The sequence below is a fragment of the Aythya marila genome (assembly GCF_965140915.1).
Source record: "Aythya marila genome assembly, chromosome: 4".
In the NCBI taxonomy this organism is placed as follows: Eukaryota; Metazoa; Chordata; class Aves; order Anseriformes; family Anatidae; genus Aythya; species Aythya marila.
The window spans coordinates 45,755,201-45,780,063 of NC_139045.1; the positions used below are offsets into that span (position 1 = coordinate 45,755,201).

Consider the following 24,863-nt stretch of genomic DNA (forward strand, 5'->3'; position numbering starts at 1 on the left):
CTGATTGTCTCAGGGCTTTAACAGTGATTTGACTAGCCAAGTTACGACAGGAACAATATGCAGAATCTTCTGCATCAAATGAAGTACCGGTCACATGATAAAATACAAGAAATGAAAATTCTCCCCCTTCTGCTGCTTAGGACTGCAAATAAACCCCAACAACATACGGTCATTTAGTGATGATAACAGGGCCTACTTCACTCTGGGATGAAACAAGACCAGCTTCACCTAAGTTAGAGTTAAAAGGTGCAGTATATCTGAGAGAAAGGAGAAGAGTATAAAGCCATCTTTCCTTCTTTCATCCTGCAGGCCTCTCCGTGTTGCCCTGTTTAATTTACCAGAAGAACAAATTTGCATAAGAGCAGGACTTGACTTATGTAGACACAACTCTGTAACAGCCCCCCAGGTGGTCACTTTTCCAAATTCCAGATACCAGCCTACAGATATTAATGGAAAACAAAAGTAGTTGAAAAAATAAGCATCCAAAACACCTACTGGCAGCCCACCACAGTGTGATCAGTCAAAGGCCTGAATGTTTCCTGCATTCTAATGAATTTGTATTAGTCCATATAAATGAATCTGTCACTTATATGGATTTCCAAATTCAACAGCATTGTTTTGGGTCAAACTCATTCTTGAGGTCCCTGCTAAACTTGGCTTGTTACTTGGTAAATAATCGCCTTCTGGTTTCTATATATTTTGATTTCCTAGACAAATACACACTGCAATGTTTTTCACTTAGGGATGGTGTGGGAAGAGAACAGGGGGATCCTAAGCTTTTCAAAAAAGGATCAACGCACTCCTCATGAAGACACAAATATTATTTCAAGTGGTGCACTTCAGTAAATAGGCACTAGATGACATACACAAAAATGCCTCACTGACCTATTTCCCTTCCAAATTCTTTGAAATTTGATTTAAAAGAACTTTATGAAGCATTTTCTTGCCCAGCTGGTAAACAACCGAGATTGAAAAAGCATGTGAAAAAGCATGTGAAATACTTTGGATTACTTATTGTGGAAATTGCCAAACAATTAGTGGGTCAATCTTAAAAGCAAAACTAATAAACCTCATCTGAAATTGTTCTTTCTGTCAACCCACACAGGGAAAAAAAATGGTGAAGATGCGAATCCAAGCTACTTGAACTCTTGGTTTAGCATGACCATACAGAACAAGATATCTTGAACTCTTAGGCTGTAGCACCCTGCTCCCTAAACTCTCATTTCCACTCCAAAAAATTACACACTCCTCTCTCCCTGTAGTTGATAGGAAAACAAGTTTACACGTCAGTTTCTTAGAATGCCTTATGATTAACTTGTCTGTTACCTCCTATATTGATGCAGCAACTTGAGCTGTAAGATCAAGATTATCATTGATACATCTTCCTAAGTCATATTCTGTCTTTTTCTTAAGGCCTTTTTTAAAAAAACACATCCCTCTATATTTGTACCACACCTAGCAAGTCTTGTAGCCACAAATAAAGGTAAGAATGATGACATTTATTTATATTTTAAAAACTCTGAGGTTTGGACAGCACAGAAGAAAGCGATGGGACACTTCACCCGAAGGTCACCTCTTGGTGCCTGTCCTGTACAGATTGTGACTGGAAGTCATTACTGTCTGATAGATGTGGAATATCACATGCTAAATGAGTTTCCACAGTCACTCCCCCTAAATGATATCATAGTGGAATAAAAGAGAGCTTGGTACAATGTTGGGCTGCATATGAGAAGAGATTGGGATACAGGACATGGCTTTGGTGTGGCTCTGCATACATGCATCAAATGTTTTTACAGGAAAAGACACCAATAAGTGTTTACATGGAACTAATCAGGTGACCGGAGGCAATGGCTGATAATGAAGAGCTTCAGAAGACTTACCTTGAAACAAAGGTCAGTTAAGCAATAATAGAGACCAGAACAATATCTGGAAATATTTCATGAGCGTGACCTCTTAGGACACAGAGAAAGAAAAAGTAGCAGGAATAGGAGGAAATTGAGGGGAAAGTAAATAAATAAATGAAAGATCAAGGTTCAATATCCCAAAGACTTTTTTGATGGAGAAGTATCTTCATGTGGTGAATGGTCTTAGCTGGACCCTTACTGATAGCTCTTAACACCAGTGGAGCACAGTAATTCATAAAGTGGAATAAGCAGCTACAAGTAAAAGATGTAGTGAACAGGAACAGACAACACCGATTCTTTTGTATCCTTCAAAGTAATGACTCACACAATCACAACCCAGCAATCTGCAGAAAAGCAGGCTCAAGGAATTTGCCATGTGCTGTTCCACACAGCTCACAGTAATGCACGCCAATTTACTGCCATGCTTGCTTTCCTTTTGTCTGTCTAAAGGAAACCTTGAAGTCACTTGGAGGTCTAGCATGGAAGCTAGGAAAGATCTGAAACTCCCTGCCAGAGCAAGATTGCTCCCCACGGATCATTTTCTAGGAGCTTGTCCAACTTCTGCCCTTCTCCTCTATAGATGATTTCACTGTTTAAATGTTGTGTACTGCCAGGAACTTCACTGTAGAAAATCCTTCCCTGTTGCTCTTTCCACCCTGCTTTTGCTCCCATCAACTCAACTTTCTGGAGGCTAAACAACTCGCCCTCTTTTTATGCCAATGGGTGTTTTTTTTCAAGTGGGTGAGAGTCTGACATCTTACAACTTTTCCTTGAACTGGATGTCAGTTCCCTATCTTCCTTTTAAAAGAGTATTAAGGAGCAAAGCAATATTGTAGGAGCACTGTAAAGTGAAAGGTGTCTCCCAGCACCCACACCGTGAAAGCAAACTTACTGCCTGTTCACAATCCAAAACCCCCTATAGATACCCTGTAGCAATTCAAAGTTTGCTCATCAAGTTTGATTTTTTTAATTCATATTCCATACCATATCTCACTCCTTTCACCCCTTTGTTGTTTCTCCTCCCTTTCACAACACAGAAATTTATTTCCTCTCCTAAATTCATTTTAGGTATGTTCTTTTTCACCCTTATTTATAGGCTCCCAAGGTCTTTTCAGTCCTTTGGCAGCATTCACACCGCCTCCCAGTAAAGCTTACCTACCAAAGCTCGTTAACAGGCTGTTTTATGCCTTGTCCATATCATTATTCAAAGGCTTATGTAAGTAACCCCAAGCTGAGGAAGACTAGAAGCATGATGCGATTTAGCAATTGGTCTTTGTGTTTATAGTTCTTCCAAATGCCACTTCAATGTCTTTTGCAATCTTAGTATTATGCCAGCTACACATGACCTGCTTATTGAAACCTTGTTAACTGCCTTCCCACTAAGTGGGAATAAGCCTTGGATTTTGGTTGAGTTTACTTCAGTATTTACAAGACAAGCATCAATTAAGCAACAAAATATTTCATAAGACCTCCCTGAAACTTTACTTGCACCTGAGAACTGGCACTTAGAACAAGACCATTCTTCCTGACTTCCTCATGTGCTGCTTTCAGAGGAAGGAATCCAACAGGCTTTCTTTGAGTCCGTGTCCAATGCTTAAAGCACAAGACAATTCTTCCTGATGATTTTCTTTTCAAAACTTTTTCCCAAACCTGCTATCTCTCTTCCACTGACATAAACATCAGAAGCCAGATTCTCACAAATCTTATTCACACAAATCAAACAAATTACCAGGGGATTTCTCAGATATGCAAGGCTTCCCAGTGTCTTACCCGGCTTCTTCCAAGCAAAACCATTAAGAACAAAAAACAAGCCAAGTTGTGGTTGTCTGCACAATGCGCAATTATTTCATGGTTTCAGAGATGGGGCAAACTCCGCCTGTGCTTGGGAGAGGATCTTTTCATGCTTCCAGGTTTCTTCCTAGGCCTAGGTACCAGGCAGAACCTTTTGTCTTCAAGAACTGTCCTAATAAGTTGGTTTGATTGCCCAGAGCCCTTTCATGTCATTAACAAAAACAACAACTATGCAATATCAAAGTATTAAAGAACTGCCTTTTTATACAGTAACTTTGTGCTCAGACAACTTACCTCATCACCGCTGGCTATTCTCTGTGCCAGCTCCTTTAAGTTTCTCATCATTCTTTCATCTCGGAAATCATAAGGAAACGTCTCTGTCCATTCAGTCAACAGCTGCAGGATTTTGGGTGCAATTTTTCGTATCCGGTTCTATTGAAAATGGAAAGGAGGAGCATTACACGGAAGAGCAATACAGCACACAGCTAACCCAAAGGAAATATAATCCCTTTCTGTAGGATACCATGGACTGTAAGGGTATGAAGCTCAGTTAATTTTTTAAGCATAACTTAAATCTGCATTGGATTACAGGCCAGAGCCAATTGGCTTAACTGGGACGGAAATTAGGTCCCAGGTAAGTGGAAAATCTTAGGAAAAAGAAAAAAAAAAATCTATATATCCATATATGTAAATGTTTTGCCTTCATTATCAGGAGTGTCACAGTGCAAAAATGTTTCTGTAATTAGCGTTTCTGTAATTTATGGCCAACTATCCAAGGGTTAAGCTTCAGTTACCACTTACACATGTACAATACCTTAGAGTGAGAAAATGGTGTAATGATTCACATTTGTTAATTTAATTTGCGTTATATTCTCCTGGGGAAGAGGTACCATGCAAACATCCACATCCTGCTTCCTTTCACTCTAGACACTATACAAACACTGACAAAATGCATTCCTTTGTAAGTGGACAGCAAGCTAAGCCACGCCACTAAGACTGAAGCAAGACAGTAGCTTAAGCACGTGAGACGCGTCAGTGCAATTCCCATTCACGTGCTTAATTCATCATTATGTCTTTCCAACTTTTTGGCTCTATACATTAAGGCTTTTGGAATGCTGAAACAAAAGCCATCACTGCAGGTTAAGTCATTAATAGCCATCGCTTTTATTTCTGTCCCTCGCAGTGGTGAATTGAACAGTGCAGCAGCAGCAGCAGTCCTCAGGCAGGATGGGCCAAGCAGCGTGAAGATTTCCCACAAATGTCAGTGACTAAAAGGTCAGATTCTCAGAGTGAGGGATATTACCTTGTCCAGGCCAGGCTCACTTAGTCTCTGCTGCTCAATGCACAGATGGCAAACTTTGGCCATGAGCTCGTAGGGATGCATGAAGAGGCGTGAACTGAGAAGGAAGGTGAATATGTACGTCCTCTGCAAACAAGAGGAAGACAGAGAAAGGGATAAATCACCACCATTTGGTATTTTCTCATTATTTGCTCCCGACAAATCAGTTCCTAATACTTTAGTATCTGCAAAACAGAACTGTGCATGTGGCTGTGCCAAGTGCTATTACTACAGCAGTAAGCATTTAATTGAACACTTGTCATTGCTCCAGACTCAGCATTGTACCATCATGCTTGAGCCAAATTAGGCAAGATTAGACCAAAACAAGACAGGGCTGGGCTGGTTTAGCTCTTGTTTTGTACGCGGTGTTCTTATAAGCCTAGTACCTGAAATTACTCTGAATAAAATTTCAGCTCATCTCCCTTGCTCTGCAGTACACCTCTGTGAGAACCAGCACCTGACAGCACAACTCTTCCTAGCCCAACAGTGTAAAAAAAATCATGCTGCAAGTCCAAGCTACGTAGAGTACCAACACAGATCTTGCTTGTTTCCATATTTCTCTGGTTTAAACAAACAGTCCTCAGACAGTGAACAAAAAATAAGTCAGTTAACCAGGCTGCCCAACTTTCCCAACTTCACCACACAGACCATCTCTACCGTGCTGTATTTGCCTGTCTGACTTCAATATACCATGCACCATCACCTCATGCTCCCTTTAAGAAGGAAGACCCAGATTAGGTTCAACTCTTACAGTACTGCTTGCTTCCTGGGTGAAAGTGGAGGGAATTGCACAGAGTTTAGTTCTACAGAATAAAGAAATAGAAACTCATTCAGAGACTACAAGAAAGGGCTCTTTACCTTGATTTTCCAAACACAGCGATTTGACCTCACTGTGAGATCAATATTGATCATACACACTCCAATCCCCTCACATTACTAAGGGATTTATGGCACCATCAGAAAATGTACAACATTTATTTCAAGCCCCAAGAATTGAAATAATGTTTGACAAATCAGCATCTAAGTAGCTATACGTTTAAATTTTACATTAAGCATTAATGGATAACCAATAACTTAAGCACAGTTCTGTGGTGTTGATAACCCTGCTATAAGTTTCAAAAGCTCCTGTCTTGGAATTTTAAATGCACCTACGACATCAACAAAAGCTGAATACAAGCAGATTTATGTCCTCAGCCAGAGTCTTTCAACAAAAAGTGATGTTGTTTGTCCCTTGGCCGTTCCCTTTCCAAGATCTTCTGGTATCATTCTTCTTTTCTAAATGATATATAAAATATCCCAATGCACAGATGCATCTGGACAGGACAAAAAATCTCAAATGAGAAATGCCCTATTCTCATGTCCAATTGCTGCTGATTCCGAACAATGTGGTAGTAGTTTGACATTTCGGTTGATAATTGCAAAATATGTGCGGGCCTGAGACGAGCTATGGGACACATGCATTAAGAACTGTTTATTCTTAAACTAAACACATTGATCAAGTCATCCTGGTTGTCCTTTCTCCTCAGCTTGCTGTCAAAAGATTTGACAGATTTTTAAGGGTCAGTGGTACATACAACCCATCGAACAGTAAGCCATACTAGGTATTTTCTTTATAAATGAGTCACGAGGGTTGTGCTCCATAACAGCAGTAATAGAGGATTAGATTTCCAACATCAGGTGAGTTCCTGCATGCTGAACTCACTTGCAGCATGTTTACCAGCCAGCTGAACCCATTCCTTAGCAATTTCATGTGACGCATTCTGCTTTTGCTGTGTGCCTGAAAGCTTCCCTTCCTGAGATACATCAGGCCTAGCCACACAGATCGCTGGGTGCACATACTTACATCAGGATAGTAATCCACATTGGGTACTAAGTGCTGGATCAGAGCTTCCAGAGACCCCGACAAGAGGTTGTTGTCATGGTAATAGAGGCCTCCACAGCTGTCTTCTTTGGACTGATAGAGATTCCTGTTGTAGCCGCTGCTGTCAAACATCGCTGCAAAGGGAGGTGTCTGCGGCATCCTTTCCTGAGGAGACACATGCCCAGAAGAGATACGACTTTATTATCAAAAGGTGTAACACAAAAGGCATTCTGCACATGAGATGACTTTGCACTAGGAAAAACAAACAAACAAGCAAACCAAGATCACACCCTGGGTCACTGGCACACAGCAATAAGGACTGCATTGTCTTGCAGCCCGTGCAAAAGTCCAGTGAAGGCTCTCATCACTGCCTATCACAATTGCCAGGCTCTTCTTTTATATCTTGGCATTTCTTTGTTAAGTTACAGATAAGAGGTCGAGGTTAGGAGTGAGAAGGAACATTCAAGATTCTTGTCAGAGATTTTGGGAAAGCAAACTTCCTCTGAACACTTCTGGGCACATGGCATAACGTTCTTCGACAGCAGAGCCATGAGAGCAGCACACTGATGTGGCAGCACGTTCAGGCTGTCGGGGGCAGGCAGAGCCCAACAGAGGGACAGCCTGAAGGGAAACCCTGAAAAAAGGTGGTGCATGAGGACAGTCTCCTTACATGACACGACTGCCACATTCTCCTAACTTCACCCTGATAAATCAGCGCTTGGTTTTCCCTTTAACACTGTGACAGGCGTGATCCAGGCTAAGACCAGAAGCTTTGGAGCATCCACCTCCACCTCCACTCCACAGAAATTTGGAAGGATATGCCCACACACAGCTTATAAGTGCTGTCCAAGTTTACCTGTGTTTTCAAAGATGCAAGCAGAGTCAGAGCTCTGTTAACCTTCCTCAAAATTTAATAAGGTGGCGAGAAATCCAGCCCTCTGCTTTCCAGCTTCAGTCTCCTAAGGAAAAATGAAGGAATTCCTCACCAGTCTGCATCCTCAGGGCCTGCAGAATAAAAATGCCTTACTGGGGAAAATGATGAGCCTGTGCTGTGGGCTGTTCAGCCATCCACGGTGGTGGGTGGGCGGCAAGGGGGATGGGACCACCCACGATCTTTTTTGGTGATGCAGCATGCGAAAGGGCAGAAAGATAAAATCACTGTGATTACTCGCCGGCTGGTTTTACTCTCCTTTCCTCTCCTCCCCTGCCTTCTGGTAGCAGCCGGTCTTGTCGGTGTAAGGAACCTGGGTTTTTACAGCCTTGACTGCAAGCCAAGTTTATGCCCACCTTCTAAACCACAAATATGGGCAGTTTTCAGCTCTACTACAGCAGCTACTGTGTGCTGAGTGCTAATGGGCTGGTCGTATTTGGGGAGTAGACGCAGCAAATACAAAACCCTACCGTGCACTGCTTCCACTCCTCTCCACAGCTACGAGGCATGGGAGGCAAAATTGTGAAGGTAATTTCTACAGGCTGCCGCACTTGTGTGCTGACAGCCTGAAAAGAGCTGTAATGCCTCTGAGCCATCATTGTAAGCGCAGATGCTGTTGCTTTTCTCTCCATTGTATCAAATCCTATTTGTGGAAAAGGTTCTTTAGAGCCCCAGACCTCGGCGAACACCAGTCTGCAAAGGCACCCGGTTTTGAGAACAACTAGCAGTGTGACAGCCCGGAGATAAGTAGCACGCTGCCATCTGTGTGCTGCGCAGCTCGCAACAAAGCACTTTTCAGAGGGAGCTGGGTAGAGATGAGAAGCTATTAAGTTATTAGCTAGATTCCTGGGGACCTAAAGCACCGCGCACAGAGCCAAAGCCTCCCTGCTTCTGGCAGCACGTCTGGACAATGCAGGCATTCAAACCAGCACAAGACTGAGGGATTCAGTAAGTAAACAATAAGGGAAAGCCAAACTCCAGTGCTCCGATGGAGAGGGACAGGGAACAGAGCCTCCTGGCCTACATGACCTGCGCTAATCCTGCTTCGCAAGAAGCCAACTGATATTTGCATCAAAAAGGGACAAAGCGAGGAGTCTCAGTGTCTGAAAAGTCACATTAGTCGCTCTGTGCAGCTGTTCACCCAGGGATACAATTCCAGCCAGCCTGACGAACTGGGGAGAGGAGAAGAATAAAGTAAGTACAAGCGCTGCAGAACAAGGTGCAGGCCTGACCCGAACGAGGCTCCTGCACAAGAGACACCAGGCAGGTACGATGCGGCCTGACTGCTGTCACCCTCTGCAATGATTTCATCAAAGGCTGAGGTGATACAGCATTTGGGGAAAAGCCCCCGCTTCCATCAAAGCACTAACGTCTGGCACGGTAAGAACTGGAACAGGTGTGAGTCACAGAAAGGTTTTCTCCAACTCATTTTACACAGGCATGGTATGTAATACTACCCTTTAAAATATGTGATTTTTATTTATTTATTTATTTATTTATTTTTAGAAAGTCAGCAGGCAGTGCTTAACTCTAATAACTCCCAAAGGGAGAGACCTTTTAGGAACTTGCAGTCCCCTAGCTCTTAGTACAATTAGTCCCAGAATCACGCAGATCCTTTTTCAGATGGATCTAAATTTGCGACACAGAGTCTCCTGGTGTCTGAATCAAGAGGAAACACAAAAATATCCTTAGGTCATTTCTAGATGTCCTGATTCATAACAATGAAATAAAACTCCACAAAGACTGCCCCTGAAAAGTACATGTTGTTTGCTGTTTGCTGTCTATTTCTGGAAGCCACTTGACAGAGATGGTTTGGTCCTGCTTCAGCAAGATGCCACACCGTACTAGGGAAGAGATGTCCTGTGCGCCCCGAGTTCAGGCACGGCAGATTTCATTCCTAAGCGAACAAGACAGAGGGCACATTCTCTGTGCAGCGAAAAGGGATGATATCAAAGTGTGACGGAGATAAATATAGCACAGCCAACAGGATGATTCATATAACACGTGTGCTTTTCCACCAGGGTTCCTCAAGTACCCTGACCCTTTTGCTCTATTTCACGTGGAGCTGGAGACAAAAAGCAGCACGCTTTGTTCTAATTAGCTCAGGAGCTAAATACATAACGCCAACCCTGCCTTCAGAATTGGAAGTGAAATGCCAGGCACAGGGCAGAATCTGGCCCACAAAGTCTTGGTGCACAGAGCAGATGCATCTTAGGACCTCAAAATATTGATAAGCCACCACAATACATCTGACAGGCTGGAACTAGAAAAACAGACAGAAAAGATAACTCTAGGGAAAAACATCCCAAGTTAAAATTGGAACTTTTAACCTGGGTTTTGGAAACATTTGGCTATTTCTAACATGTAAAATGTTTATTTTATTTTATTTTTTTTAATTCTAACTTGATCTGACTTGAAGGAACAAGCACTGAAATAATTTCCTGGCTCTAGAAGTGATGCTTTCCTGTAACAGATACAGGTCAGTAACTCTGCATTGTGGAAAGACAAATAAAACTTGTTTCTGCATTTGGTATCATCAAGGAGAATGTGAGATCCTGAACACTGAGGTCCCGTAACTCTGACTTCAAATAGCACGCTCACAAAAAAGAAGCCTCAACAGTCCTCGCAAGAGCTGTGTAAATAAAATGTCAGACCTGAAGGCGAGACGCTCAAAACCCCACTGTTTCCTGGGGTTTCCTTGCCAAGATCCAGTCTGGCAGAACTAAAGGAATCAGGACAAAGCTTCCAGCCTGCCAAGTGCTCATCCAAACCTTTATGTTCAGCAACAGAAAAAAGAATAAATCAGTTTTCTACTAGCAGCAGAGGAAGATTACATTAGTTTGTTTTCTTTTCGTGTAAAGAGCCTAACAGGGGTATAAACCAAAACAAACAATGTGGGTAACGTGCATCCTTTACGGGGGCACCCACAGAGAGGTTCAGTACTAAGCTTGAAAGGTGCCTTTAAAGCCACTGCCAAACATCTCCAGCTCTTCTGTTAGTTCAGGTATCTCCCACACCACATGGGGAGCGGTCACCGAATTTGTAGCAGTCCGAAAGCACACCTCCTCACCCAGGATGCCGACCTCAAATGTGCAATTACATCCCCACAGAGCTGCTTCACCACACACGTCAGAAACCCCAAACCACATTGACAGAAGGATTGCACTCCGATGGAGGCCGTTATAAAGCTGGGGCACGGCAAAACAGAGGAGTGCTGGGACTACAGATCTTAACAGTTTGCACTAAAATGGGAAAACAGGAGCAAGTTAGGATGAGCTTCCCTGGAAACCCACAGAAAGGAAGTAAGGACGAGGTGCTTAGCTGCAACATCCAGCCTTATCTTAACCATTTCTCAGTGTCTGTGAAAAGTGTAGAGCATTTTATACAACAATCCAGGCTACCCAGAACAAAAGCATACCAGACCCAGAGGCCACCCTTTGCATTCCTCACAACTTGGGTGTGTTTGCTTTGTTTACAAAGCATCTGGTTTTTGCACTGAAACGTAAAGTGAAATTCTACAGCTCATGCTATTACCAAGATAAGAAATCTGAAAACTCCCAGACCAGTGCTTCATACGCCTTACGGAAACAATCACTGAAGGATCCTAGCTCAAGTTTTGTTTCTTGCAGTTCTTCCCTGACGTATTTCAGTTTGCCATACAACTCTGACAGTGTGACTTTAGCACCAACTTTGACTTACCCTTCCTTCACCTATATACTGTCCTTGCCACAAAATACTTGAGAAATATTTCTTGTAAGAGGCAGGGAACTGTAAATGGTATTTCGCACTCACAGAGGAGGTGGAGAGGCAAGCGACATATCTTTTCCTAGGTGAAATGGAGAGCAAGGTAAGAGGAACTAAGGAGGAATTCACCACAGAGTAACATGAGGGCGGAAACTATCTGGAAGTGATCCTGCTGGACAGTGACATAACAGCAGAAATATATTTTACATCCAGAAGAGAACAGTGAGTGCATCGTGGCCTCTGGCAGGGCAAGTAAAGATCTCTGGCAGGCAAAACAAAGTAAGTGAGCCTTGAGCCACCTCATTTTCACTGAAATCAGAGGACGAACAATTTTGTAAAGTTCTCAAAAAACGACCCAGGCAAGAATAGGCTGTAAAAGAAAAATGCCAGGATGCAAAGAACAGAGCAGGAAGTGAATTTCAATGAAAGGCTTTTTCCTCCCAAACGCGGAAAGGAACTCCTCTTTCTTCATTCTTGGTAAAAATAGATCCAGCTGATGATGTGGGAAGGGTCAGATGCACTACTGCTGACTGATCACCCACGTATGAGAACTTTGGCACAGTAATTAGGCAGGTCCTGAGTAATTCGAAACTAAAGCCCTAGGATACTGAACTAACTGCAAGCGTGATGGACATGCACGCGCTTGTGTGTACATTTGGGAGCATTAAGAAAAGTGCAGGGCGTTACTGAGCGTGCTTTGAATTTCTCAGAATCTGCAAGGGTAGAAAAAAAGGGAAGATAAAGAAGCTCCTCGTGATGCTGATGTGCTCTAACTCCTTGCCTGAAGAACCAAGCCCCCCTTCTACCCTTTCCCCATGCTCTTCTTCCCTGAGGCAGGGAATTCAATGCGTGTCCAGCAGCGCTGAGGGTGGCTGTGCAGGCAGGCAGGCTGCAGCATGGCACAAATCCCAGGTGCAGGAAAATCACACAGGCCAAGGGAGAGAACAGGACATATGTTCCTCCAGAATAAAACAAATTAAGCCGTCTGTATTGCTGGACTCTCAGATGCAGCAGCCTTTAAACACAGAACATGAGAACAAGACCGCACATAGAGTGTATTATGAGCTTTCTCAACACACTTGTTATCTGATCATGATGGCAACGCAGCTGAGATTTTTATCTGTAGGTTAAAACTGAAAATGACATTTATTCTTCAAAAAGGCAGACATTATGTGAACTGTATACCATCACTGACTGAAAAATCTTTTAGCAAGGTTTTTTTTTTTTTTTTTTTCCCCCTAGTGGTCAACATCAGGATGACGTCCCTTTAACATTTTTATTCAATTCCTGCTCAAGATAGGGCTTGTTCTCCCATTACTGTTTCTTTCAACTTGTAAATCTCTTTGATAATCCCACATCGTATTTTTTCCCATGTCAGAGCAAAGGTTTAAAACATGAGCCAAGTAAGTATCTGTTATCAGTGACATGATGGATTTGCACAGCAGTAATTATATGTCACAAGCCTCCAAAGATCCTAGAGAAGTTCAGTCCACCGCACGCTCCATAGCAATTCCTGTAAACCTCGAGTGATTTACGGAATGAATTACATGGCAAAGCATGCACAAAGGCCTCAGACCAGCCAAAGCATGCAATGAAATACCACCCATCTTTAACAGCAGACAACACACCAAGCTATCTTTCCTACCAAAATTTATGAGCAGACAGCTGGACCAAAAGCCAGGAAAGTTCGATGCACAACCAGTACTGGGATCACGTTAAGAACCTACTTTTTTTTTTAATATCTCCTAGGATGTATTTCATGTAGATAAAAATAATAAATGGACCTTTTCCATTTATTATTATTATATAATATATGTATATATATTATATAATGCATATGTGCATATATATGTTATATATTTTTCCATATATATATATTATATATCCAATAATGTCCAAGTGCTCCAAGCACTTTCTTTAAAACCAAACCAATACATAAGCTGAGCATGATCTCCTCTGTCCAAAACGTTCCATTTAATTCATGATCAAGCACCATCAAGAAAAACAGCTTATTATTGGCTGCCCAACAGAGAGTGTTAAGAAATCAGCTGGAACTGCTGAGGGCCAAACTGAGAGCTTTGGAATAAGAGTACGAGCACATTTAACACACATGAGCACAATACTAAAGCCTCATGTTTTTGTTTTTTTATTTTATTTTATTTTTTAACTTGCTGAAGCAGGGTGAGGTTTTTAGAAATGCACGGCATTCCTCTGTTTGCACCCTGAGAAATACAGAAGACTTTCGCCATGTGTTCTGCTGGGAGCAGACAGCTCTTGAACATTTTAGTCCTAAAAGACAAAATGCTGCAGGAAAAAAAAAATATGCTCATTAAACCCACCTCTGCACAGTCAGGGCTCCCCTCCCGCAGCACGGTGCAGCTCTCGAGGCCGGAGCAGCTCACCAGCCCAGCCTCCTGCGCGCTGAGCTGCTCATCGATCAGCTGATGAACTCCTGCAGTTTGCAGTCAGGAGTTTTAAGGCAAACCATCAGCAGCGATGATTTGCTTCAAAACATCACGTTTAAAACTGAGTGATTCAGCAGGTGATTCACGGTGGCTCAGTTGTCCAGGAACGGGGAGCAGGGTGGGGTGGACAGCTGGGAGCTGAGATGTCATCTGTGCTATGCCATCCCCACCAGTGAATCAGAGCCCCGACTCTCTCTATCATTTCCGTACCACGCGTAACACCTCCTGTGGGCTTCAAACTTCGCCTGCTCCATTCTTCATACAAGCGAAGGAACAGAAAACTGATGCTGTCAACGGAGATGGGGGTGTTTTTCCCCATACAGAACAGATAACAGCTGATCTCAATGAGGTATCAAATTCCCGCTAACCCTGGGGGACATTTTATGTGAGAGGGACACGAACCTCCATAATCCTAACCCACCTCAGGTCACCAAGACCAAAAGACAGACTTTATCAGCACGCTCGGTGGCGACGAGTGGGTCCAAATAAGCACACAGGGACAACAAGCTTCACAAACAACTGCTCACATCTGCGTCCACAGCCAACCAAAAAAAGCATCATTTCAGTGCCCAGACCTGGCAGCTGAGAGCTTGGGTCTGCTTCTGACTCTGCTACAAACTCCTCACGTGGCTTTAGTCAAGTCACTCGGTTTCTCATTACCGCATTCCTCTCCTCAACAGTACAAAGAGGGATTAGTGTGGGGTTACCTCCTTTCATTAAGTTCCAAGATCTTTTTTCAGAAGGGGCACAGAAGGTGTATCACGCAGTTTTAATGCCAGAAGCGCAGTACCGGCCTTGAGCGAGGAGCTCTCTTCTAATGGTTCCCTCCTCAACCTCATCAGAGCCAGACAACCTTTGAATTTAAAGCTGTAGAACTTTGCAGACATCTGTGCTTGGTCTTCTGGTGAAACCCACAATACGCTCAAGAAGAGAGCACCATTCCCTTTCATAATCATAACAGCCAGCCAGGTTGTAATTTACAACAGCAGGCTGTAATAGTGTTAAATAACAGTCCTTATTTCAGTTTATTTAACTGGCCCTACCTAAAACCTCACCACACGTCACTTTTACATTTAGATAATGCAGAAAAAAAATATGCTGGTTTGAGGCAACAGGTTCACATCACCTCTGGCTTTCCTTTTAGTAACAGTTTATGTTTCCATGAACAGCAGAAGTTTTACCAACAGTTACAGATACACAGCTAGTTAAAAGCAGCCTATATGAGAGTTCACAGAACCACAGAATCATCTAGGTTGGAAGAGACCTCCAGACAAACAGAAACCTGAACCTTTCAGTGTCCAGGTTGCAGATAAAGAGGGATGTCCCTATTCTGGCTGTAAAGAGCAAACAGGGCTTTGTACGTGAGTCAGCAGTACTTGCCTGACACCTCTTTGGCTGAATATCAGCCAGTGGTTTCTCCAGCAGAGCTGGCTCTAAGGCACAGCGGACTCGTAAAGCAGCTGGCTGCAGTCAATTCAACCAGCTGCTTGGGAAAGCAAGGAGGAAAGGAGCCCAGCCAAACTGACTGCAAAGACTTTCTACCCTAGTGTAGGCAGGGCAGTAATAGGAATCCACCGGCATGCTGCATCTGCTGGTACCTGTCAGCCTCGGGGACCTGGCAGGGATCCTTGGGCTCTGCAACTGATGGGCCAAAGCCTCCTGGCCTTTGAAAGGCTTACACGTACTATGGCAACACACAAGAGGTATGGCATTCAGCGAACACACACCAGCTTGGGTTGTGAAAGGATCATCATAAACTCAGGGTAATAGCATCCCAATCTCTGCAGGGTGCTTAAGGGAGGGTCAAGTCACAGCGCTGATGGGCAGGTGCCATCAGGTCAGCACGCTGCTCTCGTGCAGAAAGCCCCTGCCCTGCTACCTGTGAGAGCAATTATCTGTGAAAATCCCCCACTGCCCAACCTGACTCAAGCATATTTATCCTCTGTCTTACTGGTTGTGAAGCTAAATGCCTCAGTGTGCTGGCTGCTGCAGACTCACAGCTTCCCGGTCTCTTCTCTCCACTGGCGTGTGAGCTGGTATTTCTGGCCTTGTTTTCAGCTGTGACAAGACGTAAGCGGAATACCTGACCCCATGGGAGGGGCAGGTGACCTAGGGAACATTTTACTCTGGGGAGAAGATGTATTTTAATGAATCAAAAGCAAAGTAGTCAGAATACGTGGATCTGAGTCATGCAGTGCTATTCTAGAGCTACCTGGGAAGACAGCTCTATTGTTTCCACGATCCTGCCCATTTTCTAATTAAAAAGGCAGGCATACCGAGTGCAATCCGCACACGTTCCTCACTGTTGTGATTTAGCTTTTTTAATGCTACTTTTCACAGCAGCTGTAATCGAGAAGAAATTAAGCCTAGCTTTCAGCTGGAGGTAGAATCTTTGTCTCCTGTTTGTAAATGATGCCTTGTCCCTGCTGCGGCTGCAGGACGTGCTCTGGAACTTCTGCTGCAAGCTCATTTTGTAGTCAAGTGTTTATGAGATGATGTGGCTCAGCCCCACAAACCTACGCCAAGCAAAGGGCTCTTGTCAGTGCATGCAGAGTACACCTGCATACCGACCAACATTTTGAAAAAGATGCTCAGGCAGGAACAGTCAGAAATCCTGTCTCTCCTTCGCTGAAATGTGCTCACCCTATTCCAAATTACACCTTTATTCTGTACTGCCCAACTGTATGCTGAGCAGCAAAAAAGTGGTCAAACAACTGTTTCAGCTCAGCATGTTTGCCTATTCTTCAAAGACAGAATTAAGTTTTGATTAAGGAACACTGCATAAAGCTACAAGGAAATGAGTGGCTTGGATTATCTTTACCTCCAGAAGTCGAGGCTGTCTTCTCCAGACAGTGCCCCTTAAAACAAATCTCCTCTGACAGCTCCCCTGCTCAGGGCTGGAGCGTTGACACTAATCTCTCCAAATGGGTGAGAAGGATCACAGCTAATGAGAGGAGCTCCACAGACCGAACAGGGACACAGTGACGAAGAACAACACACCCACGCCAAGAAAGAAGCGAGTACTACGAGCTCATCTGTTTCTCAGTCATTTCGTGGAACTCCCACCACGATTTCTACGTGTAATGACGAACTAGCTCAAACCCTGTTTCAACATCCCAGCACAAGCTGCCTGCAGTCTTGTGTAGAAGGAAAAGTTTCTAAACCCTCTGATTTAGAAAGGAAAGCCCCAGAGTGCGAACCATGCAGTGCTTCTTATGCCTCCTCTCTTTGCGACACCTAGTGCTGGATACTCAGAAAAGCTTGGAGCCACGAAGCATCCGGGTTTGCAGCAGCTAGCCCTAGCTCTACATCTTTGGCCCCAAACATCGCTTAACCCTTTCACAGCTGATTATTTCTGAGGCACTTGAGAGTACCAGTTCTACTAAGATTTAGCCATTTAGCTTTGTAGCATCTTTTCCAAGGGGAACATCAACACTGAAGCAGTCAGGTAATAAAAGGTAGGCAGGAAGATCCACCTACATAATAGTGTCAGATCAAGTGGGTGTTGTAACACCAGACCCTTATACCCATGTAGTATAAACTGGCAATGCGATCCACACACAGCCCCTTCCTATCTTTGCCCCAGTCAAACCAACTTTTTTTTTTTTTTTTTTTTAAACTATCCATGCTTACGAAAATCAACTCCCTCGTTTTCAGCTTTTCCACTTCACATTCCTTTCCAATGGGACTCCAGTCTAACACTGTTGTTCCCATCACGGCGTGCCAGCAGCTTGCTCACCACACCAGGAACAGGTACCAGGCACCTTTCTCACTGCGCTGCCCGAGGGCTGCCCAGGTAGCTCATCAAACTACAGCACAGGTAACAACACACTGTGCTGCCCCCAGAGCACCCAGGAGAAAGAGACCATTGAGAACCCAAACAAACAGGGATTTGTTGTGCTGGACAAAAAGCATTTTCATCAGCTACTACTGTGATCTTAACCCCCGAGAGACCAGTACTTTCTTTTTCTCTTTTACAAGGAGTTAACCAACCTACAATAGCCTGTTTCAGTCCTGCCTGGTTAAAGCAGCGATGCCCCCATCACTGACCCAAAAATCAAAGCAATGTCTTACCTATTAGGTCTCTCCACCACGGCTCACCAGCTACCTACTTGTCCGGAGTATTCTTAGCACTGATTTTCAGCTGATTCCCAGCTTCTAACACATTTCATTTGAAAGCTGCAGGAGAAGGCTGAGGGAGACATCTCTCTCTAGATGCTGTTCCCAGCTTTCAGAATAAAGAGGCGGAACAGAGACGCGGTGTTGCCAGCCAGGGTCCCCATCTCCCACCAGTGGCACATTCCCTCAGGGGCAGGCTCCCTGACAGCAAGCCCCCAGCTCTCCTGCCATGCAGGGACAGCTGTCGGTCTGGGCTGAGAGCACCTCTTTGTCCAGGGCTGAGTTTTTCAGGCTGTTTTTCTCCTTGGGGAGGAGCTGGCTCTCCTCCACTCTGCTCAGGGGAACTCCTCTTGGAGTTTTCCCTGCCGCTCCGCGCTGTATTTAGCTTTACACACAGGCAGGCAAGGAGGCACTGCTCGGTGTTAGGGCTGCCTTGGTCTGCAGTCTGCTGCCAGAGCAGCGTAGCTGCGGTCTCCGGTCATTCCTCGGCTGTTCATCTTGCTGTCCCCTGCCTGCACACACTTGGCTGAGGACGGGGCGCTGAAGTTTCTCCTGCCACACGCAGCCCGTGTCCCGACAGCGAGCAGCCCACCGCCACCTGTCCCACCCGAGCACCCTACAACCACAACCTGGCGGATCGGTGCTTTTCCATCCTCCCCACCCAAATCAGCAGCCAGCAACCGAGCAGCTGGGTTTAAATGAAAACGAGGAAAGCATCTCAGGGCATCACACTCCCGTGCGTTTCAGGACCCCGTCCCATGCTGATACAGAGAAGGTGGCAGGAAAAAGCACGCACCCACCCGACCTCCAAGTGCTTCTTCTGCTGGGTGAACGCAACACCAGCACCACAACCCCCCAAAAACAAACAGAGGAGACAGACAGCAGCCGGGAGGAAAGCCTGTCCCTACCACAGGAGCCGGACGGACAGACAGACAGATGGACGGACACGGAGCCCCTCGGACCCTACCTGGCGGTGGCCGCAGTCGCTCCGGGCCACGGCTGCCGCTGCCTGGCCGCCCGCAGCCCCCCCCGGGCCGCCTCACAGGGCGGAGGCGGAGCCGAGGAGGCCTCGCCCCGGCCCCGCCGCCTCAGGGCGGGCAGCGAGGGGGGAGCGAGGCTCGGGGGCTGCCAGCCGGCCTGCCAGGGGGCCATGCCCGGCTCCCTGCACTCAGAGCCAGGCCCAGACCCCCCCCCCCAGGTAGCCCACTCGGCGGTCAAATCGGGTCAGAGCTCATCATTTACAGGTGAAGCTACCAAAAGCATCAAATCTCCCAGTAATTGAAGAAAAACCATCCCCAGTAGTTACACGCTTGCAAGACAGGTGCCTCTGGCTATTTCTGTGCTCAACAGGCAAAGGAACACAAAAACCTGAGCTGCTTTGGCCAGTCATGAGGTCCTACCTGTATTTCCAGCTCTATAAATTCAGTCTCTAGAAAGAAAGAACTTCAAAAATCTGTTTTTAAAATTATTGAGCTGGCAGTATAATAATAGTAAATTGCCCACACGATCCCCTTCTAGAATCCGGACTTGATAAATGTGCATGTGAGATCTCCCGAAACAAGGTGCGAGTTCTTCAACTTGGGGATTCGCGTCCAAGCCCGCCCTGTCCCCTTGCACAGTGTCACAGGGCAAGGCCATTCAATGACACTGGTGCGTAACTTCAGGAGAGGATGACACGAGGCCAAGTCAGAGGCCGCAGCAGTTTCACACGCACCTTTCTCGTCCTTTTTCCCTCTTTGGTGTATGTCTGGGGGTGGTGCTGCTTATCTTCCTCAGGCTCCACTCTGTAAGGTTTCTTTCTAACGCCATTTCCTGTCTGTAACAGGTTTCCCAGTGCAATACATCATTTAATATTCTTGCTAAATTCCTGTTTACCCTACAAATCTACAACTCTTGTTGGCATACCTACAAGAAATCCACTTGAAAAAATTTCAGACTTCATCCGGATAAAGGATTTTCCCTTTTTCCTTTTGCCCCCTTCAGAAACCAAAGAGTGGTTTTCTCCTCCCCTCATCTCATGTATTTTCAGCCACACTCTTTGACTTAAAGCAGAAACATTGTGCTGAAGTAACGGTACATTTACACACATTAAGCCTGGTTTATTTTGGTCCAGGCTGGCAAGAGCGAAGGCAGACCCTGCGCTTCCCAGCGGAGAGGACAACCCCAGAGCAGCAGCAGGGTGGTGCAGAGAGCCACGCGTTGCCTGTGAATCAGCAGCGCTGCGCTGCTGCAAGAGTGGCAAGTGCTCCAGCTCACCGGGCCACAACGAAGTATCGCGTTAGGCAAGAGAGGCAATTCGTCTGCTGTGCCTGGCATTGCTCAGCCACTCTGCAGTAGTGCAGGCGGTTATGAATCACTTGGCAAGCGTTTAGAGGAGGTCACAAACTGTAAGGAGGTGAGAGAAACACAATTATGAATCAACATTTCTAGGACGTGCCCAATCTGGATTGCTAAAATGTGTTGCTTATTTGTTCTTATAATTTTGTATAGGGTACTGGTCACAACAGCAACACGGATTAAGGGAATTAAGATCAAATAAAAAGTAAAAAAAAAAAATAAAGTAATAAAATAAAATAAAATAGATGGGATCTGATTAAACCAATTAGACTGATGCACACTAAATGCAGTCACGGTACAAAGTTCTCCTACAGCTCAGGCCCATGCCCATGGCTGGATCTGCTGGCACAAAGGCCAACATTTAGGCCAGGCTTTAACAGAGGCCCTCCACTGTGGTGGAAATACAGACTACAAACTCAAATTGCAAACCACTCTGTCCACATATTTGAGCTCTTAGGAAAATCTGATCCCAAGCCCCATTGTATCTCCACCCTCATTACTACTGTAAAAACCTGTTTACTGAATGTAGAATCTGAATGTATTACTTCCAAACAAACATCATTGTAGGATAGAAGAGGTTTTTTCATCTGTTAGATAGTTATAATCCCTCACCAACAAATGCATACAAAATTACCACGCAGACTAGTAGTAAGCAGGCTCCTGACCATTTGAGAAAAGGCAGGGTGAAACACCAGTGCCAATGTCAACTATCAAAGAACATGGTGCGTAATTCCCAAACTTTCAATACTTGCATAGAACAAAAAATACTTTTTTTCAAGATAATTCAGGTTACTTTTTTGATAACTAGTAGCTATGCTAGTAAGTTTCTTGTCAACATATTCATACCTTTCACTGTTTCTCTGAGACGTAAGAATTAAAAGTAATACAGAATGGAAGGGGAAGGGAAGACTGTTTAATGTAATCGTATGACATAAGGAAATGAAACTTGAGAAAAATCACCATGCCTGGAAATACCTACAACGGATAACGAGATTTGCTACTTCTCTGCAGTTTCTGTTGTAGACTAACTTCCACAAATTTTGTATGGTTGAATATCTGTCTACTGGTAAAACAGCCCACTCCTTCTTCCTTATTTCAAACATCAACTATTTTTGTCTTACCTCTGAGGAATTTGGGTGACAGTGGATTTTGTGGAAACAGCAAAAACTCTTATTTCAGTTCTAAAGAAAATAGCCTGCAACTCTGTACAAGAAAGCAAGTCAGTTCTGACCTGTCTGCCAAACTAGAGAAAGCTTCAGACCCCAACTTCGCGAGGATGTAAACTGGTACCATTACCAGTCTTCTCCCCTCTCTCGAACAGCTTTTATCCTTCCAGCTCCCTTAGTTGTTCATATCCCTGTTTCCCTCACTACTCTGGGGAATTCTAGCCCTGAGTTTATGTACAGAGCATACAGTGTTGCTTGTGCTACACCCCTCAGCCAAACACTTGTTATTTCCTAGTAATAAACAAGAAACCACTTCCCTCAGTTTACCAAGTGATCTTTTACTAGTTAGGTCGTGCAAGTGCTGCCTGTGTTACTATTAACCAGTGTCGAATTTTAAGGAATAAGAGAAAAATACTCCGTCCTGTTTCAGCAAGCAACTGTCTGGACAGTTCTGTCAGAGCAATGTGAAACACTCAGCCAGACTAGCTGCTAGCCGCCTGCTGCAACTCCAAAGGAACCATCAAAAAAGAATTAAGAGAAAACGGCTGATGTCCGTTCTTTTAACATTTCAATACTTGTTGTTGTGTAAACCTCTCGGGCCCTACCCTGTGGTCTGTAGCACTTCCCTGCATGAAGCAGGAAGACATCAGGTTTCATTTAAGCCCTACGGTTATTCACATTGAACTTGAACTAGGATCATATTAAAACCAGATTACAAATCATTTAAGAGCTATTAATGCTTGCCAAAACTAACCTGCGGTTTCAAATAAGGGGAAGGTCGAAATAAATGAAAAGTAGCATTTAACTCATTGTAGAGAAGTCGTGTTACATACAGAGCACATAACATACATTTGGCATTTCAAAAAGTACTTAGAATCCCATACACAGCGGCTTCTTAACACAGACCGATGAAAAGTTTCAGAGTTTGCATTCATTTATCCCAAATTCAAAAGGAAGAATTAATTTGGCAATATCAGTGCACACATTTAGATCTGTGCACAGAAATCCTGCTGAAATTATTGAGATACCTACACAGTTGAAAGCATTTCCAGCCCCTGATACCAAACATCTTGTCTTACTCTGATTTTCAAAAAACTACTTCAGGCTCAATTTATAGTGTTAAATTAGATTAAGGGCCTAAGCCCAAAAGATCACTTAAACTTTGCCTTCAAGTTAGAAATTATGAATATGCTTCAGCAATTGACAAAGGAGAATACAAAAGCATAGTCTGAAATGTTTTGATGGAGCGGTGTGACAGTGCAATTGTGAGCCAAGACTAAGAGATTTCTGGTGAGCACACAGTACTGTCTGTAACACGTACTTTGCAATGAGACTTACAACTTAGTCACAACTTAAACAATCTGAACTAAAGCTGTTGATGCCAGGGGGCCAGGTGCCCTTCACAATCAGTGCAAGTCTCAGGTAAAATTATTTTTGCTCTTCTGAAAATGTACTGGGTAAAAGTCCAATATTTTATGCCCCTGTGTTTTCTACACTTCTTTTTTACGTGTTACTCTTACCTTCTGAGAAGACACTCAGAGACTTGACATTTGGAAGAATATGCTCACTGTCATTAGCCTTGAATATTTCCAGGTAAGAAACACCCAAATTCAAACAAACTAAATTTCTGAAAGCTGCCTGCTCTACAAGCACGTGTGAGCCTGCCAGCACAGCTCCTTCTTTCTCACTAGTGACAACTCAGCCAGGGGCCTGAGCTGGACTCGTGCTGAAAGGACCCCTTACACCTCTGTGCAGCGGGCACCGGAGCTGGAGACAGCCTCTGGTAGCCCCCTCAGCAGCCTCCCTGTTAGCACCAAGACCGTGCAAAAGAAATGGAAGCAGACTGACAACGATATGGAAGGATTAAATACTACATGGTAGATGGGAGAAGGAAATTGAGCATTGGGATAACATAGCTAAGGAGGAATCGTACAGGAAATAATCAAATTGTAGGTGGCTTTTCTCTCAAGTCTAGCCTCAAGGGATATCAGTGCTCTTTGGAAAGGAGACAGATACTGCCTAGACACCAAAGAAAGGCACAAATCTATCTAATTTTGTATTATGTGGCAGGCCAGGGAGTGCAGTACCCAACTTCTGAAGCTTTATCCAGGAGCCAAAGCTTCAGAGTTAACAGGGCAACTCTGCAAGGACCCCATTCAGTCATCTCACACTACACATGTGGTGCTTCTGTCAATTAAGTGGGTGACAACCCGTGCGTAACAACAAAGATCAAGTATTGGAAACCACTCACCTTCAGAATATTCACCTTGACTGCTGACCTGGGTGGAGAACAGAAGGAAAAGACAGATGTCCCTTGAAGAGCATTAATTTCTCTCCCAAGTAACAAAGAGGATTTATCCAAGCTACTACTGCTCGCGTGTCCTAGGGCTGTTATAAGGTATCACCCAAGTTCTGCTTTCTTTCCCGTGAAACCTGTGAGGCAAGCGGTGAAGATGACCACAGCAATGGGTTGCCACAATCTGAACTCTAAGAACAATCGTTACACTCTCTGTCATCACATCTAACTGAATTATCTTGACCTTTCCACAGGACCGGTCCACATGACAGTGAGATACCTGTAATTCAAGCCAGGTATAGCTGAAATTATGTCGGAGAAGCAACTTCAGCTCTCAAGGACAAACAGCAGCTCCTTCCTTTAAGGTGGCTTATAGGCTGCTTCTTACCTGTCAGTCGCATTGCATCCTTGATGTTAATGCAGTGAGGAGCCACTAGCTGTGATGAAAAATGCCAGGAGTTCTCTTACTTTAAAAATGTATTTACACTAGGAACAAATGGCTCCGTCTCCTTTTAAGTGAACATCACTTTGACAGTACTATTGGGGTACTATACAAATTTGAAACTACCGAAAACCAAGTACAGCACAATGCAAGACATTTCATGAGTTCCTCATGTCTCTTAAATGCTGGGAAACACAGGAGGTGGGTAGAGTCGATTCCAGCTCCGCATGGCTTACTCCTGATTTTTTACCTCTCAAGTTGTTGATTCACTGCGGTCACTTGTCTTGTTAATGGCCTATGTTTAACTGACCCCAAATGAATAAACTGTCCAGAGTGAATTAAATTTCCTGTTTATTTGCATAAAATTTTCCCCAAATATCTTACAAATAAATCCTTTCACCTATCTGCAGATGTGACAAATGTTTCACTTGTTCTTAACAATGAAGAAACCCTTCCCACGGCACATGA

At 44.3% G+C, this 24,863-nt stretch overlaps 1 protein-coding gene across 7 annotated transcripts in view; it reads right to left on the minus strand.

Annotated features, from left to right (window-relative positions):
• The window catches only part of RASGEF1B (RasGEF domain family member 1B), a 124,954-nt gene that overhangs the window by 10,542 nt on the left and 89,549 nt on the right, over nt 1-24,863 (minus strand). For 2 of the 7 annotated variants that reach the window (XM_082759006.1, XM_082759009.1), the window contains exons 2-4: nt 6,878-7,060; nt 4,999-5,121; nt 3,990-4,127 (exon numbers count right to left, since the gene is read on the minus strand). In XM_082759006.1, the coding sequence (XP_082615132.1) occupies nt 3,990-4,127; nt 4,999-5,121; nt 6,878-7,054 (438 nt within the window). In that variant the 5' untranslated portion in view covers nt 7,055-7,060. Of the gene's footprint in view, nt 1-3,989; nt 4,128-4,998; nt 5,122-6,877; nt 7,061-7,751; nt 7,886-13,909; nt 14,400-16,856; nt 16,879-18,109; nt 18,416-19,121; nt 19,176-24,863 lie in introns of those variants that run through there. The other 5 variants (XM_082759008.1, XM_082759010.1, XM_082759012.1 and 2 more) reach the window with 5 other exon arrangements.